Source organism: Elephantulus edwardii, unplaced genomic scaffold, assembly GCF_000299155.1.
Source record: "Elephantulus edwardii isolate Elephantulus edwardi_28Jun2011 unplaced genomic scaffold, EleEdw1.0 scaffold00158, whole genome shotgun sequence".
NCBI classification, from domain to species: Eukaryota; Metazoa; Chordata; class Mammalia; order Macroscelidea; family Macroscelididae; genus Elephantulus; species Elephantulus edwardii.
In genome coordinates, this window is record NW_006399908.1 from 7684016 (window position 1) to 7699719 (window position 15704).

Below are 15704 nucleotides of genomic sequence, written 5' to 3' on the forward strand. Positions count from 1 at the left end.
GATCAGCCATCTCTTCCCAGTATTTATAACCTTGGAAATCCAATGGAGGATCAACTATGAATAGTTCTTCTGTTTCTTCTATGCTGCACCAGTTCCATCATGCATCTTCAAGGATATGAACATGTATGGCTAAGCACAATCAATAAGAGTGCATCTAAATTCCAAAATCAATCTCCATAATAGTCTATGTGTTTCCTACTGCCAAAGGGGCCCTTTAGAGTAGTGAAAGAAGATCTTCACCCTGAAACCCACAGCGTCCTTTTCATCAGGAAGTAGCTAAGAGAATACGCCATCCCCTTTTCCTTATGAATCAGGGTGAAGTCTCTCTCAGGGAGGAGTGATAGGGAATGGCAAAGGACACACTGACAAAGGAGATCAATCAGAACTGGTTTTGACAAGCACTATGGCAATGGGACAATTAAAACAGACTTTCAAGGGATAGTCAACCTGAATCCTTCTGATCATATGGAGATTTTTGAAAGTATTTCTTTGAGTTTATTATGTTTAATTTGTTTTATTTGTGTATAAAGGATGGTCATCTAGATGATAACATAATTGTGATAAAAATGAAAGTGGGGAAATATGGGATGCCAATACTAAATATTTGTAATAAACTGAATGCTATTTTTAAAAAAAGCAAACAAAAAAACCACATCTTATGAGTAGTTCTGACTCGACAGCAATGAGAAAAGTGAAACGTAACGTCAAGTTACATATTTCATAATTTGGACATTTTAGAACTTTATGACATTGTAAACAATGAAGACCTAAATAAAAACATCCTTCACTCAGTAAATCATACCTCAAAGTCCACATCTCCAAAACAGCCACATGTTGTACAAGGACCGACAATTTTTAGAACATCTTCTTTGTTTGCATTTTGAATCGCAAATTTGGGCAGGAAGGGGTCCCACTTCTGTGCAACGTAAGCAACCACCGTACCAGGAGGAGCTTCAATTTCTAGCTGAAAGAAGTTACAATAAAATAAGATTTCTAAGATCTTATGCTTTCATTTTACCCTATTGTAAATGAACCTCTAAACAACACATCCACATGCCCTTGTGATATAGATATGACATTATGTACTATGATAATATTATAGTAATATTATAATGTAATATTATAATAGTATGATACTATATATTTTATATGTAATTGTGCACATAATTCTAAATATCTTTACTATATAGATATGTTCTAGGGAAAAATGAAACATCTTTCACTTCAAAATTCAAACATCTTTTGTAGAGACCCTTTTATTAGGCTTTAATTTAGACAAAGACAATCATTCTGGAACATCAGTATGGTGCTGGAGGAGTTCAGGAAACCACAATGTGGCTTTAATTTATTTGACAGAGGGGATAAAAAGGAAATCATTGCAAGATTATGACAGATGATATGTCCAATGTATTGTAGTTGCAGAGGTAACTACAGAACTGGGCAAATGACCATGATTATGCTACATGCCTTTAAAGAGATTGATAATATTTGTTCTGGGGCTACAATCTCTAAGGAAGGAAAACCAGTAATACATTCCTGTACATGTGTATGTGTGGGTGTGTTTGTGTATATAGATATTGACAGAGCGAGAGGAAGAGTAGCACACCACGGTGAGAAGCATGTGACCTCCAAACTCCTAAGAGGCCCCACCCAGTATTGTCCCTCCGTTTTAGATGGAGGAGGGGCCAGATGCAATCACCTTTTCTTCACTTCAGAAGGAATATCTCAACATACTCCATACCACTGGATCCTTCAAAAGATCACTTTTGTCAAGCCTAGGTTTTATATTTTCATTAATGATTACATTAGTCATTACACACTGCTATGCTATCAGGTGAATTTCATTGAGTGGGATCCAACTCACAGCGGAATCTGAACCCTGTCCTGTTCTGTGCCATCCTTATCATCTCTAATGCACTTGAACCCATTACTGTGGTCACCGTGTCAATCTATCTCATTCAGAGTCTTCCTCTCTTCCGCTGACTCTCTGTCTTTCCAAGAATGATGTCCCTTTCCAAGCATTAGCCTCACCAGGAAACTTGTCCAAATCTAGAGAGAGGAGGCATCACCATCCTTGTCTCCAGGAAGCACTCTGTTTGCAATTTATTTGTAAGGAAGAAAGTCAGCCATCAAAATGCTCAGGCACCATCTACCTCAATAAAGTATATAGACATTGCAATTAAGCATTACATAGTTAATACAGAGATTCAGGAGGATATGTCTCATTACATGAAGCATAGGCTGTCCTCACCAATCAGCATAATAGAAACCACCATAGTTCATGATTAGAAAGGGGAAAAAGTTACCAGTGAATCAACAGCTCTGCAAGCTGTTCTGATCCTTACAGAGTGACATGCTAATTCAGACAACTGAAAGGTTAATTGCTTCACAGCTCTCAGTGAATGCCATTTAAAGAAATAAAAGCTCATCTTTCAATGTGGAAAAGAGAAGCCGAAAGCCAGAGCCAACGTCTCACCTCTTGTAAGTAGCAAGGGCACCAGCAGCTGTTACACCTCAAGGGTCTTTTTACTGTGATCACCTCTCGACCTGAGGTGTCTGTGATCCTCATGGTGCAAGATCGCAGCGTGGAACAGAAAGTTCGATTGAAGCAGACGCTTTCCTCTACTGCGAAGTAGATTCTTTGTCCCAAGCTGTTTTTAATCTCATATTTGTTGGAGGTCTCGGTGCCAAGTATCACTAATGGAGCAGGATATTTTTGTCAAAATGTTGCTATTACAATGGGAACTTTTAAATAAGAAATGAGATGTTATTAAGAGAAAATAAGCAGGGCGATTGATTAAATATTAAACATATTGTACCTTCTTCACACTCATATGTAGTTTCCCCCCCTATAAATGTGGAAGATGTAGTCATAGACGCCAAAGTAAACTCTGCGAACATGTTTATGCAGCTAATATAATCAATTCCAGATTTGTAAGCCTTTTGGAAACATGTCGTACCCACCCCCCTTTTTTAAGAGTAGTACTATAAAGAAGAATCAATTACTCAGATAACAGTTCTGTCATTGTCATGAAAGTTACTGGAGAAACTCAAAATGACAGTAATGACTAAAATTTCTATCTGGTAACATGTATTTAGCTGTGTGCTATTTTGCGGATAGATTTTAACATATTTTAGGAGTATATGTATTTTTCTTGTGAGTCACTGAGTCAGAACTGGCTCGTAGCTGACTGGTTAGTGGGTTTTCAGGGGCTGTAAATCAGCCGGGAGGAGATTTTTCATCTTCCTCCCATGGAGCAGCTCGTAGATTTGAACTGCTTGACTATGGGTTGACAGTGCAAACAGCACTAAGCCACCAGAGATGCTCATTTTAGGAGTAGTACAGAATATAACACGTGCTGGGTAGAGTAGAGTGGAGGGACAGCGCAAGAGGGGAAGACTCTCTATGAGGTGGATTGATTCAGTGACTGGGATAGTGGGGATGGGTGTGTCAGAGGCAGTGAGATTGGCACAGGATAGAGCACGGTTTAGGGCTGTTGTACATAGGGTCGCTATGAGTCACAAACGACTCGACTGCACATAACAACAACAACAACAACAACAACAACAACAGAATATAAAAAGACTTCTGGGGGCAATGAGATTTTTGGATTCTCGATTTCTATTTCTGAGAATATTAAGAAAATATAAACTATTTGTATCCTCTGTAATGATCAAATAATACCTTCAAGTTTCTAAGATTAGAAATGACACTAAAATTTTAATGGTAATATTACTAGATATTAGGAGAGTTTTAGACTTATCTAAAACAAACTAAAATGTTTCCTTTCACCGTGTATTTTAAAAGGTAGATTTGCTTCAAACTCTTTTTGAACTAATTTTGTACCACACATTCATTTTTTATGTATAAACTATTTAACTATAAATAGACTTCTGAGTATCAAAATAGAATTTTCAACAGTTTAATAAATACAGAATAAAATGTACTTACTTCCAAGAAGTTCCACCTGCTGGTGTATAATTATCAGGTCTAGCTGTTGAAGGACAACATAAAGGAAATAAAATGAATTACATTAGAACATTTGAGAACACTTAGAAATATTTCTGCTAACTTTTTAAAAATAGCATTTTTAATATTGGGTAATTTATATGTTTTATGTTGGCAAAATGGTCAACAGCTAAAATTGTAGAATGTATTAAAATTTTAAAAATGTTTTTTATTAAAGAAGTATTTATGAGGCCATGGGAAATTACAAAGCAGAATGGGCAAGAATAATGAAAGGATAGGATTAATCTTGAAGTGGATAATAATGGGGAAAAGAAGACGATGGAAAACAAGCATTCAGAAGATTTTTAAACAATCACTAAATCTCAACTTATGAGATTCAATAAAACTAAATTTACCTTTTTAAAGAAATTTTTTAAAAAATCTCACAGTAGTGATATGGATGCCTCACTTTCTTATAAAGCCTTAACTTAGTCTACTTTCACTCTGTTCAATGTCTTAGAGTAGATTATCCAAGGAAGGAAAACCAGTGGTACGTACATATACACATGTGTGTTGTTTCTGTCGACAGAGGAAGAGAAAGAGCAGCACACAGGATGAGAAACATGTGTCCTCCGAAAACAAATGAGGTCCACCCCAAGAGCTGATGCAATAATTTTTTCTTAATTGAAGAAGAAATGGAGTCAGAAAATGAAAAGGGCCAAACTCTCTCAACATTTCTTAAGTTGAAGGAATTGAAAAACAAATTCAAGCCATGAGGGACAATACTTAGGGATGCTTTGGGGAGAATATTAAATGATCCAGGGTTCCAGGAGTTGATGGTATAGCAATTGATGTATTTCAACAAACAGATGCTGCCTGGATGTGCTCACTAAGTTGTGCCAAGAAATCTGGAAGACAACCACCTGGCCAACTGACTGGAAGAGATCGATATTTGTTCCCATTCAAAAGAAGGGTGACCCGACAGAGTGAGGAAATTAACAAACAAAAACAAACAGCAAGATTCTGTTGAAAATTATCCAAAAATGGCTGGAACAACACATCCACAGAGAACTGCCAGTTGTGTAGGCTGGGTTTAGAAGAGGCTATGGTACTAGGGATATTATAGCTAATGTTAGATGGATCTTGGCAGAAAGCAGAGAGTACCAGAGGAATGTCTATCTGTGTTTCATTGACTATACAAAGGATTTTCACTGTGTGGATTACAATACACTGTGGTTGACTCTGAGAAGAATGGGAATCCCAGAACATTTGATTGTGTTTATGTGAAACCTACATTTGAATCAAGAGGCAGTCGTCAGAACAGAGCAAGGAGACACTGCATGAAATTGGGAAGGGTGTCTGCCAGGGATGTATTCTATCTCCATACCTTTTCAATCTGTATACAGAACAGATCATCTGGGATGCTGGGCTGTATGAAGAGGAATGTGGCATCAGGATTGTAGGAAGATTCATCAACAACCTGGATTATGCAGATGACACAACCCTGCTTGCTGAAATCGAAGAGGAACTGAAGCACTTGCTGCAGAAGGTCAAACACTGTTGTCTTATATATGGTTTGAAGCTCAACATTAAGAAAACAAAGGTTCTCTCTCACCACTGGGCCAATTGGCAGCATCATGATAGATGGTGAAGAGATTGAGATTGTTAACAGTTTTGGTTTGCTTGGTTCCACAATCAACACTCTTGGTATCAGCAGCCAGGAAATAAAAAGACAAATTGCATTGGGAAAGGCAGCTGTCAAGGACTTCTCCAGAGTACTGAAGAGCAATAATGACAGGCTGGAGACTAAGGCACACATGATCCAGGCCATCGTTTTCACATTTGCGTGCTGTGCGTCAGAGAGCTGGTCAGTGACTAGGGATGACAGAAAGAGAATTGATGTCTTTGAGCTGAGGTGCTGAAGAAGAGTGTTGAATATACCATGGACTGCTAAAAAAACAAACAGTTTCATCCTAGAGAGGGTGAAATGGGGCTGTTCCCTGTAGGCAAGGATTCTGAAGCTTCATCTGACATACTTTGGACATGTTGCAAGGAGGGACCGGTCCTTGGAGAGGGATATCATGTTTGGGAGGGTGGAGGGACAGTGCAAGAGAGGAAGACTCTTGATGAGTTGGATCAATTCAGTGGTTGGGGTAATGGGCATAGGTGTATTGGAGACAGTGAGGTTGGCACAGGATAGAGCAGGGTTTAGGGCTCTTGTACATAGGGTCACTATGACACATAACAACAACAAGAAGGAATATTTCAACACACTCCATATCACTAAATTCCTATACATTTCATTGATGTAGAAGGTGCCTGAACATGCAGCTTCAGAGTTCAGGGAATTCTAAGATTAGCAGAAAAGATCACACATTGCTAGTTCAGAGCCTGTGGAGGAAGCAGCAAGCAAATCCAAAGATCCAGATGTTAAATTATGATGAGCCAGATACAGGGTCCAGAACCAGCAAGTGAACTTTTCCAGAATATCTGCATGTGTATATTGGATGAAAATCACATAAATAATTGGTTGATCACTTCCAATCAGATCATCAAGAATGATTGTATAATCAAACAACGGCCAAAGAGCATTATTACATAACTCCTAAACCCTTGAGAACCATGGCCCCGCCAAGTTAATACAGAGACTTAATCATGACAGTTATCATGAGATTAATGATAAAATGTATTTCTTTAATATGAACAAGATAGTTTTTTAAATTTCTTTTGCAATTTTTTGGTTTAAAAAGCACAAATTCTAGTTTAAGGGGGCAAACTCCCACAAAACCAAACAGTGGCTTTCTACTGAATATACAGGTGAGTAAGGAGTTGCACTGCTAATCCTAAAGTGGGTGGTTCTAATACACCAGTTGCTCTGGAGGAGAAAACTGGGCAATCTTTTCATGCAATTTATAGCTGTTGAAAACGTGCAAGTGTTTCCAACCATAATAACAGCCCATAGCAACAGCAGTTGAATATAAATTATAATTGAATTTGTTGTATACAATTTTAATTAAATTACATTAATAATTTCTGTAGTTATGATTATGACATTAAAAGTATAAACAATGTAAATTGCATAATATTGTTGTTGTTGTGTACCATAGAGTCGGAACCAACTCACAGCTGACTCTCTAGTGGGTTTTCAGAGGCAGTTAATTGCACAGGAGAAGATTGACTGACCATCCTTCTCTCAAGGAGCTGTTGGTGGCCTGAACCATGTGCCTTTGGGATTGCAGAGCAGATTCTTTGTCACTAGACTATCAGTGCTCCCTAAAATAATTGCATAATTGGAATAATTAAAAAATATGTTAAAATTCATATTTTTGGTGCATATTCAGTACTTGAAAATTCACTGGCCAAAGTTGAACTCAAAGTCTCATGCTGATTATTGTGTATTTTAATGCATTACTTTTCTATTTCACCATATAATTTTCTTAATTTTACATTAGTAAACACACTGGCAACTCATAAATTTAGATAATAATTACTAATACTTAGTGGTGGCAAATTAATAAATGTTTCAGTTATATTACTTCTTTGAGATGAAATAACTAACATAATTTTCTCTATTCAAATTTCATTATTGAAAGAAGTGTGCACATAGCATTTTATGATTGTTGTTGTAAACTGTAGAGTTTGAAACGACCTAAGCTGACTCTCCAGCCGTTTTTCAGAGGCAGTTAATCACACAGGAGAAAACTGCCCATTCTTCTCTCTCAGAATACCTGACGGTCTCGAATCATATGCCTTCAGGATTGCAGTGCAGCTTCTTGCCACTGTTTCCTGAAATAGTCTAAAACAGCTTTTAAAAATTAAGGTGAACATGGTTTTGTCCTCTTTCTTCAACAAGAAGGAATCTTGTATACTAAAATGCTATTTGTACCTCAGTTCTAATTTCCTTGCGGTATAATCCTAGCAATGAAATAACTGGGTCACAAGGAGTTTCTATGTCCAGCTTTTTCAGGAAATGCCAAACTGCCTTCCAGATTGGTTGGTCCATTTTACAATCCCACCAATAATCGTTGCCAACATTTCTTGCTTGTTGTCTTCTTAAGCTTTGCCACTGCTACTGGGGTTAGATGGTATCTCCTTGTGGTTTTGATTTGCAGCTTTCTTATTGCCAATGATTTTGAGGATTTCTTCATGTGTCCAATGACCATCTGAATGTCCTCCTCTATGAAAAGTTTTTCCATGTTTTTTTGCCCATTTTGTATTTGGGTTACCAGTCTTTTTCTTGTGAAGGCCTTGTAATATTCTGTAAACTTTTGTTGTGAGACTCTTATCTGAGATTTATGCACAAATGTTCATAGTAGTAGTATTCACAACTGCAAGACCATGGAAACAATGCAAATATGCAACCACAATCTAATGGAATGAGAAATTGTGGTATATTCACACAATGGAATACTACAAAGCATTCAGGAGTAATGATTTAAAAAACACAACAAAAACAAAACAAAAACAACAAACTACATAACTTGAGAGAGACTGGAGAGCTACTAACTCATCTCATGAGGGCAAATACTGAATAAGACTATTATTGTAAAAATAGAAGGATGGCTAGTTCAAACATGTATAGGAGTTCAAGGGGAGAAGGTGGGAGCCCAGGGGTAAAGGTGTGCAGGGAGGAAATAACAAGATCGCCCAATTTGGTGGGTTGAAGGGAGGGTAAAGTAAATGGGAAAGATTTGGCAAGGACCTGAAAGGTTGGGATAATGGAAAACAAATGCCTTTTGTTCTCTTCTTATAAGAGAAATGTGGATGTGTGGGAAGAGAACAGGTCAGACTCATAAAAACTTAACAGAAGTTACTGAGGGATAGAACTATGGGGTTATGACTCAGTTGTGCTTTTAGAAACTTTGAATATGGATAATGGTCCAAGTTGGATATGTTTTTGTTGTTGTGTACTATCAAGCCAGAAACAATCCATAGCTGACCCTCCAGGATGTTTTCAGAGGGAGTAAATCACGTGAGATTACACCCTTCTCCTGTGGAGAATCTGGTGGATTGCATCAACAGCACAATTCCTTACCACTAAGCCACCACGGAGATGGATAAAATCTGAGCCTTACAATATAGTAGCTTTTATTGAAATCCACTTGACAATGAAAGATGAAGCAGTGCCTCTCCACTAACTAAAACCAACAAAAATAAACACTGAAACCCACTGCCATGACCGGTATTCTGACCCTGATTGATCCTTTAGAACAGAGTCCTGTCATTGCCCACCTGGTGGTTTGCTAATTATTTATCCTCTTTGTTTTACGTAATCTAAAGACTTCTTATAAGCAAGGTCATACAGTGTTCATCTTATTTATTACAGTATTTATTATTATTATTAATTACAATATTTTTCTTAATCATTATATTTTGTTATGTGTGTTTTCTGGATTCATCTATGCCAGCAAATAGCAGAACTTTAATTCTCTTTATGGCTGAATAACACTGCTCCATCATACGTATGTCACATTTTGTTTACTATATTTATGTGTTGATGGACATAGACTGTACTGTTTCCACCTTTAGGATATATTGTGAATGCTGCTGTTGTTTGCCGTTGAGTTGGAACCCACCAGTAGCTGACCCTCCGGCAGGTTTTCAGAGGCAGTAAATCACATGAGAGGAGATTGCTCATCCTTTTCCTGTACAGCGTCTGGTGGATTTGAACTGCGTGACTTTGGGTTGTATTGTCCCTTCTTATCACTAATAATGAATATCATTCACCATCATATTGTAAATAATGGCTACAAATGGACAGTGGATACAAATCGATATGTGTTTGAATCACTGCTTTAAATTCTTTTTGATATATTCCTAGAAATGTACTGTTGGGTCATACAGTATTTCTATTTTTAACTATTTAGAAATGACATGTTTTTTTATAATCATGGCATTATTTTACATCCCCTAAAGCCATGACAATATTTCAAGTTTAACCACATCTGTCGTATGTGTTAGACATTTTGACACAACATCTAATTTAGTACTCATGACAACTCCAGAGATATTAAGTAAACTACCAAACATGATAGGGATCTCTGGTGGCTTAGAGATAAGAAGTTGTCCTACCAACCCAAAGGCACGTCATCTGAAACCACTACCATCTCTCAGGAATAAAGATGGGCAACCCCTTCCCACACAATTTACAGCCTCTGAAAACCCAATGGAGGGTCAGCTGTTGAGTTGGTTTAGACTTAACAATAAAAACACCAGCACAAACATCATAATGCTTAAGAATGTTGACCTAGGATCTCAACTAATTATTACTATCAGTACTAACATGCTTTTACCCTGTGACTCTGTTTTATACTAAACCTAACATTAACAACTAGAGAAAAAAAATTATTAAGTGAGATTGTAGAACCCCTGGACATTTTTCTATCTCATTTCCTCTACTCTTTGATTTACATCACCAATATTTTTAATTTTTCTGGTGGTAAATCTCCCATTTTGAGAATCTTAGTTTGGTAATTTAAAAAAAAATATTTTATACTGGTTTGCATACACAAGTAATATACATAGTGTTTCACACTATCCTTTATTCATACTATGTTTCATATAATCATTCTTATTTATAGTGTTTTAGAAAATGAATTATGATTGAACTGTATTCACCATTACCTGGTATTTTCAGATCCCTGACAGATCTTGGTTTTTTGTTGTTTGATTCCCCCCCACACACAAACACTTAATTAGTTCTGTCCACACACTGGTCATAATCCATGTAAACAATTTTCATCTTTTCCTATTAGCTAATGAGCTAGAAATTGTTAAAAACTTCAGATGTACTGAACCATATGTCTGACCGTGAAGACCCATAAAGAATTCCTTACGTCTAAATCTGTAAAAATAAAAATATAATGATAGTCTTGGGTACACAGATTTATACTGAATTTTTATTTATGTTTTATCACTTTTATAGGTATCAATAACTTCATTTAAATATGTTTAACATTAAGTGGGATATTAAGTCTTCTCTTTGTAGACTTTAACTTGCTATTATTAAACTATACAGATTAAATTATAGTAACAATTATCAATTGACATTTTAGGATGGACTGCTATGCTATTATGAACATGTAAATCCCCTCTGGAAAGAAAATATATAAATTTTATGCTTATGTCTAACACAACTAAGCAAAAAAATAATATTAATTGTTGCATTATACCTGCTGGCTAACAAGAAGCAGGTATATTCTTGTATCCTTTGTTTTATTCCTATGTCCTTATGAATTTTCACTATATTTAAAATTTTAGAATGATTTGGGAGTTTCTTTTCAAATTTTTAGGGAAATAAAACTTTAGCAATCAATGGATAGTATTGAAGAGCTGTAATATGTCATTTTACTCTACTTTCATTAATTTTATTTATTTTAGAAGATTTTTATTTTTCCTACTCATTAATTGAATAATATTGTTATTCTAAATGTTCATGATTACATTCTTTTGAATTTTAGGTAATGTTAATGTATAAAAATATCTATTTTATATTGCAGTTTTTGCAAAATCCTGAAATTTTAAAAAAATGACTTGTTCTTTCATGTGCACTCAAAGATTGCATGTAGAAGAAAGTGTTTTTTAAAAATAAATTAAATAATCTGTTTCCTGTGAGGAATAACATATTTGCCAACTTGTGACCTATTTTTATTTCCTAGAAAAGATTACCAAAGATCTGTTCTTTTAAAAAACTGGCTCCGTTTTAGAACTGAAAGCAATAGGTCCATATCTGTATTTATTGAATGCAAAAAAAAAAAAAAAAAGGACAGTATTCATGTCAAGCATCTGGCCCTGGGTGTGTCATCATTCATGGGTGGAAGAAGAATATGTGATGACCATATGTGATCATCAAACCTCAGCCCTCTGGCACTGGTATATCACTTTTATATTTGGCAGAACCTTGTCTGACAACATTCCCAAACAGCTTGCAGCAGTTAATCAACTCTAGTCAGCTATTACAGCTGATCCTTTCTACAGATGGAAGATAGTAGGTTAGCTTTCACAGCTCTTTTACATATCTCCCTGTGCTCTCTAGTCTCTAAAGTACATTTGTCTGCCAGTGGGTTTCTGGATACAGCATCTGCAATTATAAACATTTTCCCAGGAACATATGCTGTGTACAGCTTAAACCCTATCAGGCATAACAGAAATTGCTGGTACCTTAAGGGAATTAACACAGAGATTTGATTTTGATAAAAGAGATAGACTTTATGGTTTGAAAGAATGCCAAATAAGCTGAAATTGTAGCAGATGTGCCGACATCTCAATATTAGGGTATTTATAATCTTTGAGAGGATAAATTATGAAAGCAGTGATAACACATACAAATAGCAGTTACTATTTATGTGCTATATGATCAGATGATGGTATTTGTTGAGATTTAATGTAATGTTTGAATCAATGTTTTTTCACTAACGACTAGAATAGTTATTATAATAACTAACTATAGTCATCAAATAGATTCTCACTCATGGCAATCCTAAGTGAGAGAGAAGAACTTCCCCACCGATTTCTAAACCTGTAAATATTTTCTAAGTTATTATTTTATGTTGATTTGCATACGACATCTGTTTACACTGTGTTTAGTTTATATACACTGTGTTTCACATATTCCTCTATTTAAATTGTTTCATAGGGTCATTCATTCCCATACATTGTGTTTTATAAAAAGTAAACACTATTGATCCAGGCCAAACATTATCTCCCCCTTTTCAGGTCCCCACTGGATCTTTCCCAATTCCTTCACCCCTCTTTCCAGCCACCAAACTGCAACCTCATGATTTCCCCCGCCTTCACCCCCAGTTCCTCCTCTTTTCCATTTGGCATTTTGGACACATTTTACTGGCAGTTCTTTTATTTTTTAAAATGATAGTCATATACATTATTTGTCCTTGAGCCTGAGTTAGTTTTAGCTTTGTGCAGTGGCAATATCGAAGCCAATCAGGTCTATCTGAGGCACTATCATTGCTAATTGAGACTGAGTTAGTTGACTCAACTCTCCACCCAGTCCATGTAATAGAGTATTTTTCAAAATCATTGCTCCTGAGTGCTGCATAGTATTCCATTGTAAATACGCCACAATTTCTCAATTCATCCATTTGTTGATGGACATTTGGGCTGTTTCCATTTTCTTTTTATTGTAAATAATGCTGCTATGAACATCAGCATACAAATCTCCATTTGAGTCTCAGATCTATTTTCAACTATTTGAGGAAAAGCCAAACTGCCTTTCAAAGTGGTTGTACAATTTTACAATTCCACCAACTGTGTATGAAATTGCCGATGTCTCCACATCCTCTCCAACATTTATTGCTTCCTGTCATTTTAAACTTTGCCACTGCTACTGAGGTGAGATGGTATCTCATTGTGGTTTTTTATTTGCATGCTTCTTATTGCCGATGATTTAGAGCATCTTTTCATGTGTCTGTTGGCCATCCAGATGTCTTCCTCTGTGAAAAGTCCTTTCATGTCCATTTTGTAATTGGGTTTAATCAGTTTTTTCTTGTGGAGGCCCTCTAGGATTCTGTAAGCTTTCATTCTGAGACCCTTGTCTGAAGTGGCAATGCCAAATAGGTTTGGGGTTTCTTTGGGGGGGTTTGTTTTGTTTTTTCCCCCCACTCAGTAGATTTTCTTTTCACTCTATTGGAAAAAGTGTATGAAGCACACAGATTTAATCTTTTGAAGATCCCATTTAGCAATGTCATCTTCTCCTTGTTTTGTAGTTCTGGCTGTATTTGCCAGCCTCCTATACCATAGGCTAGGCCTTCTAAGTTTTATTTTGTTTCTTATGATCTCTATGATTTTGGGCTTTACCCCTAAATCTCTCACTGAACTTGAACTGATTTCTTTATACAGTGTGAGAAGCAAATCTTCCTTCAATTTTTTACAGGTAGAAGTTCAATTTTGACAGCACTATTCAGTAAAGAGGTTGTAGTTTCCCCATTTGATAGATTTTGTTTCCTTTTCTAATACCCGTTGCCTGGAGAGAAATGGTTTACTTTCTGGGTTTTTTATTTTATTCCATTGGTTTGTGTGTCTGTCATTGTACCAGTTCCATGCTGTTTGGGTTATTATAGCTGTATAGTAAGTTTGTACATCAGGGAGTGCTGTGCCTCCCACATCATATTTGTTTTTTCAGAAATATTTTGCTTATTTGTGGTCTTTCCTTTTCCAAATAAACTTGTCAATTGCCTTTTCTATCTCCTTGGAAAATTAATTTGGTATCTGTATTTGGATTGTGTTAAGCATACTTTTGGTAGATTTTCATTTTCACTCCATAGAGCCTTCCTGTCCATAAACAGGGAAGATTTTTCCACTAATTTAGGTTTCAGATTGTTTATCATAATAGTATTTTCCTTATAAAGGTATTTTGTGTCTCTAGTTAAGGTTATTCTCAAGTATCTCTGTTTATGGTTGGGTCTTTAAATGGTACTGCTTTCTTAGTTTCCTTTTCTGTGTTACTGTAGAGAAATCCTACTGATTTTTGTATACTAATCCTGTATCCTCTGATTCTACTAAATTGGTCTATTAATTAGTTCTAACAGTTTTTTTATTGAGTTTTTAAGGTTTTATATGAACGCTATTATATCGTATATAGTGACCTTTTTACAACCACATTGTCAATTTGGATGCCTCTTATTTCCTTCTGTTATTGCATTGTCCTAACAAGTATCCCCAACACAATATTGAATAGGGATGGTGAAAGTGAGTATCTTTGTCTGATCATTTTTAAGAAGAGGAATGCCTTTAATCTTTCTTTTTTTGGGAATGGTTTTAGTTCTTGGTTTTGCATAAATGCATTTCAGTATGTTGAAGAAATTCCCTTCTTTAAAGGCTTTGCTGAATGTTTTAATTAGGAAGGGATGTGGGGTTTGTGGAAGACCTATTCTGCATTGATTGAGAGAATAGTTATTGTTCTTTGCTTTGTAAATGTGATGAAATATGTTGATTATTTTTCTTATGTTGAACCATCCTTGCATATCTGTTATTAACCCTACTTGGTTATGGTGAATTATTTTTTTAATGTACTGTTGGATTCTACTGGCCAGAATTTTGTTAAGGACTTTTACAAATATATTTATGAAAGATATTGACCTGTAGTTTTCTTTTTTAGTTTTGTTTTTGCTTCATTTTGATATTAGTGTCATGCTTGCTTCATAGATAGAATGACTCTGGGAGTGATCCTTTGTTTTCTATTTTTTGAAAAAAATTAAGTAGAATTAATGATAAATCTCTGAATCCCTGAATGTTTGGTAGAATTCTCCTATAAAGCAACCTGATTAAGGACTTTTTTTTTTTAAGGGGGGAATCTTTATGATTGCTCAATTTCTTTCTTTGTTCAACTTTTCTGTATCTATCCATGTCAATCTGGATAGAATATGAGTTTCAAGTATTTTTTTCCATTTTCTCTAGGTTTTCAAATTTATCAGTACACAACAATAGCTTTTTATAATATTCTGATATTATTGATGTAATTTCATGTGGTTCTCTTGTGATGTTTCCTCTAACATTTCTTCTTTTAGTTATTTGTGTTTTCTTTTGCTAAATTTGCCAATGGTTTGTCCATTTTATTGGCCCTTCCAAAGAACCAGCTGTTGGTCTTGTAATGTCAATTGTTCTTCTGTTTTCTATTTCTTTGACTTCAGCTCTTGTCATTATTAATTATTTTCTTTTAGAGGCTGTGGGGTTAGATTGCTGTTCTTTTTATATTTGAAGTAGAAGTTGAGTTAGGCCATGGTTTTTCTTCTTTCTTCCT

General features: G+C 35.7%; 1 protein-coding gene across 1 annotated transcript in view; it reads right to left on the reverse strand.

Annotated features, from left to right (window-relative positions):
* PLSCR5 (phospholipid scramblase family, member 5) overlaps positions 1 to 15704 on the reverse strand; it is a 47509-nt gene that overhangs the window by 11029 nt on the left and 20776 nt on the right. The window contains exons 3-5 of the mRNA XM_006895112.1: positions 3953 to 3995; positions 2477 to 2697; positions 803 to 964 (exon numbers count right to left, since the gene is read on the reverse strand). Of these exons, the coding sequence (XP_006895174.1) occupies positions 803 to 964; positions 2477 to 2697; positions 3953 to 3995 (426 nt within the window). The remainder of the gene's footprint in view (positions 1 to 802; positions 965 to 2476; positions 2698 to 3952; positions 3996 to 15704) is intronic.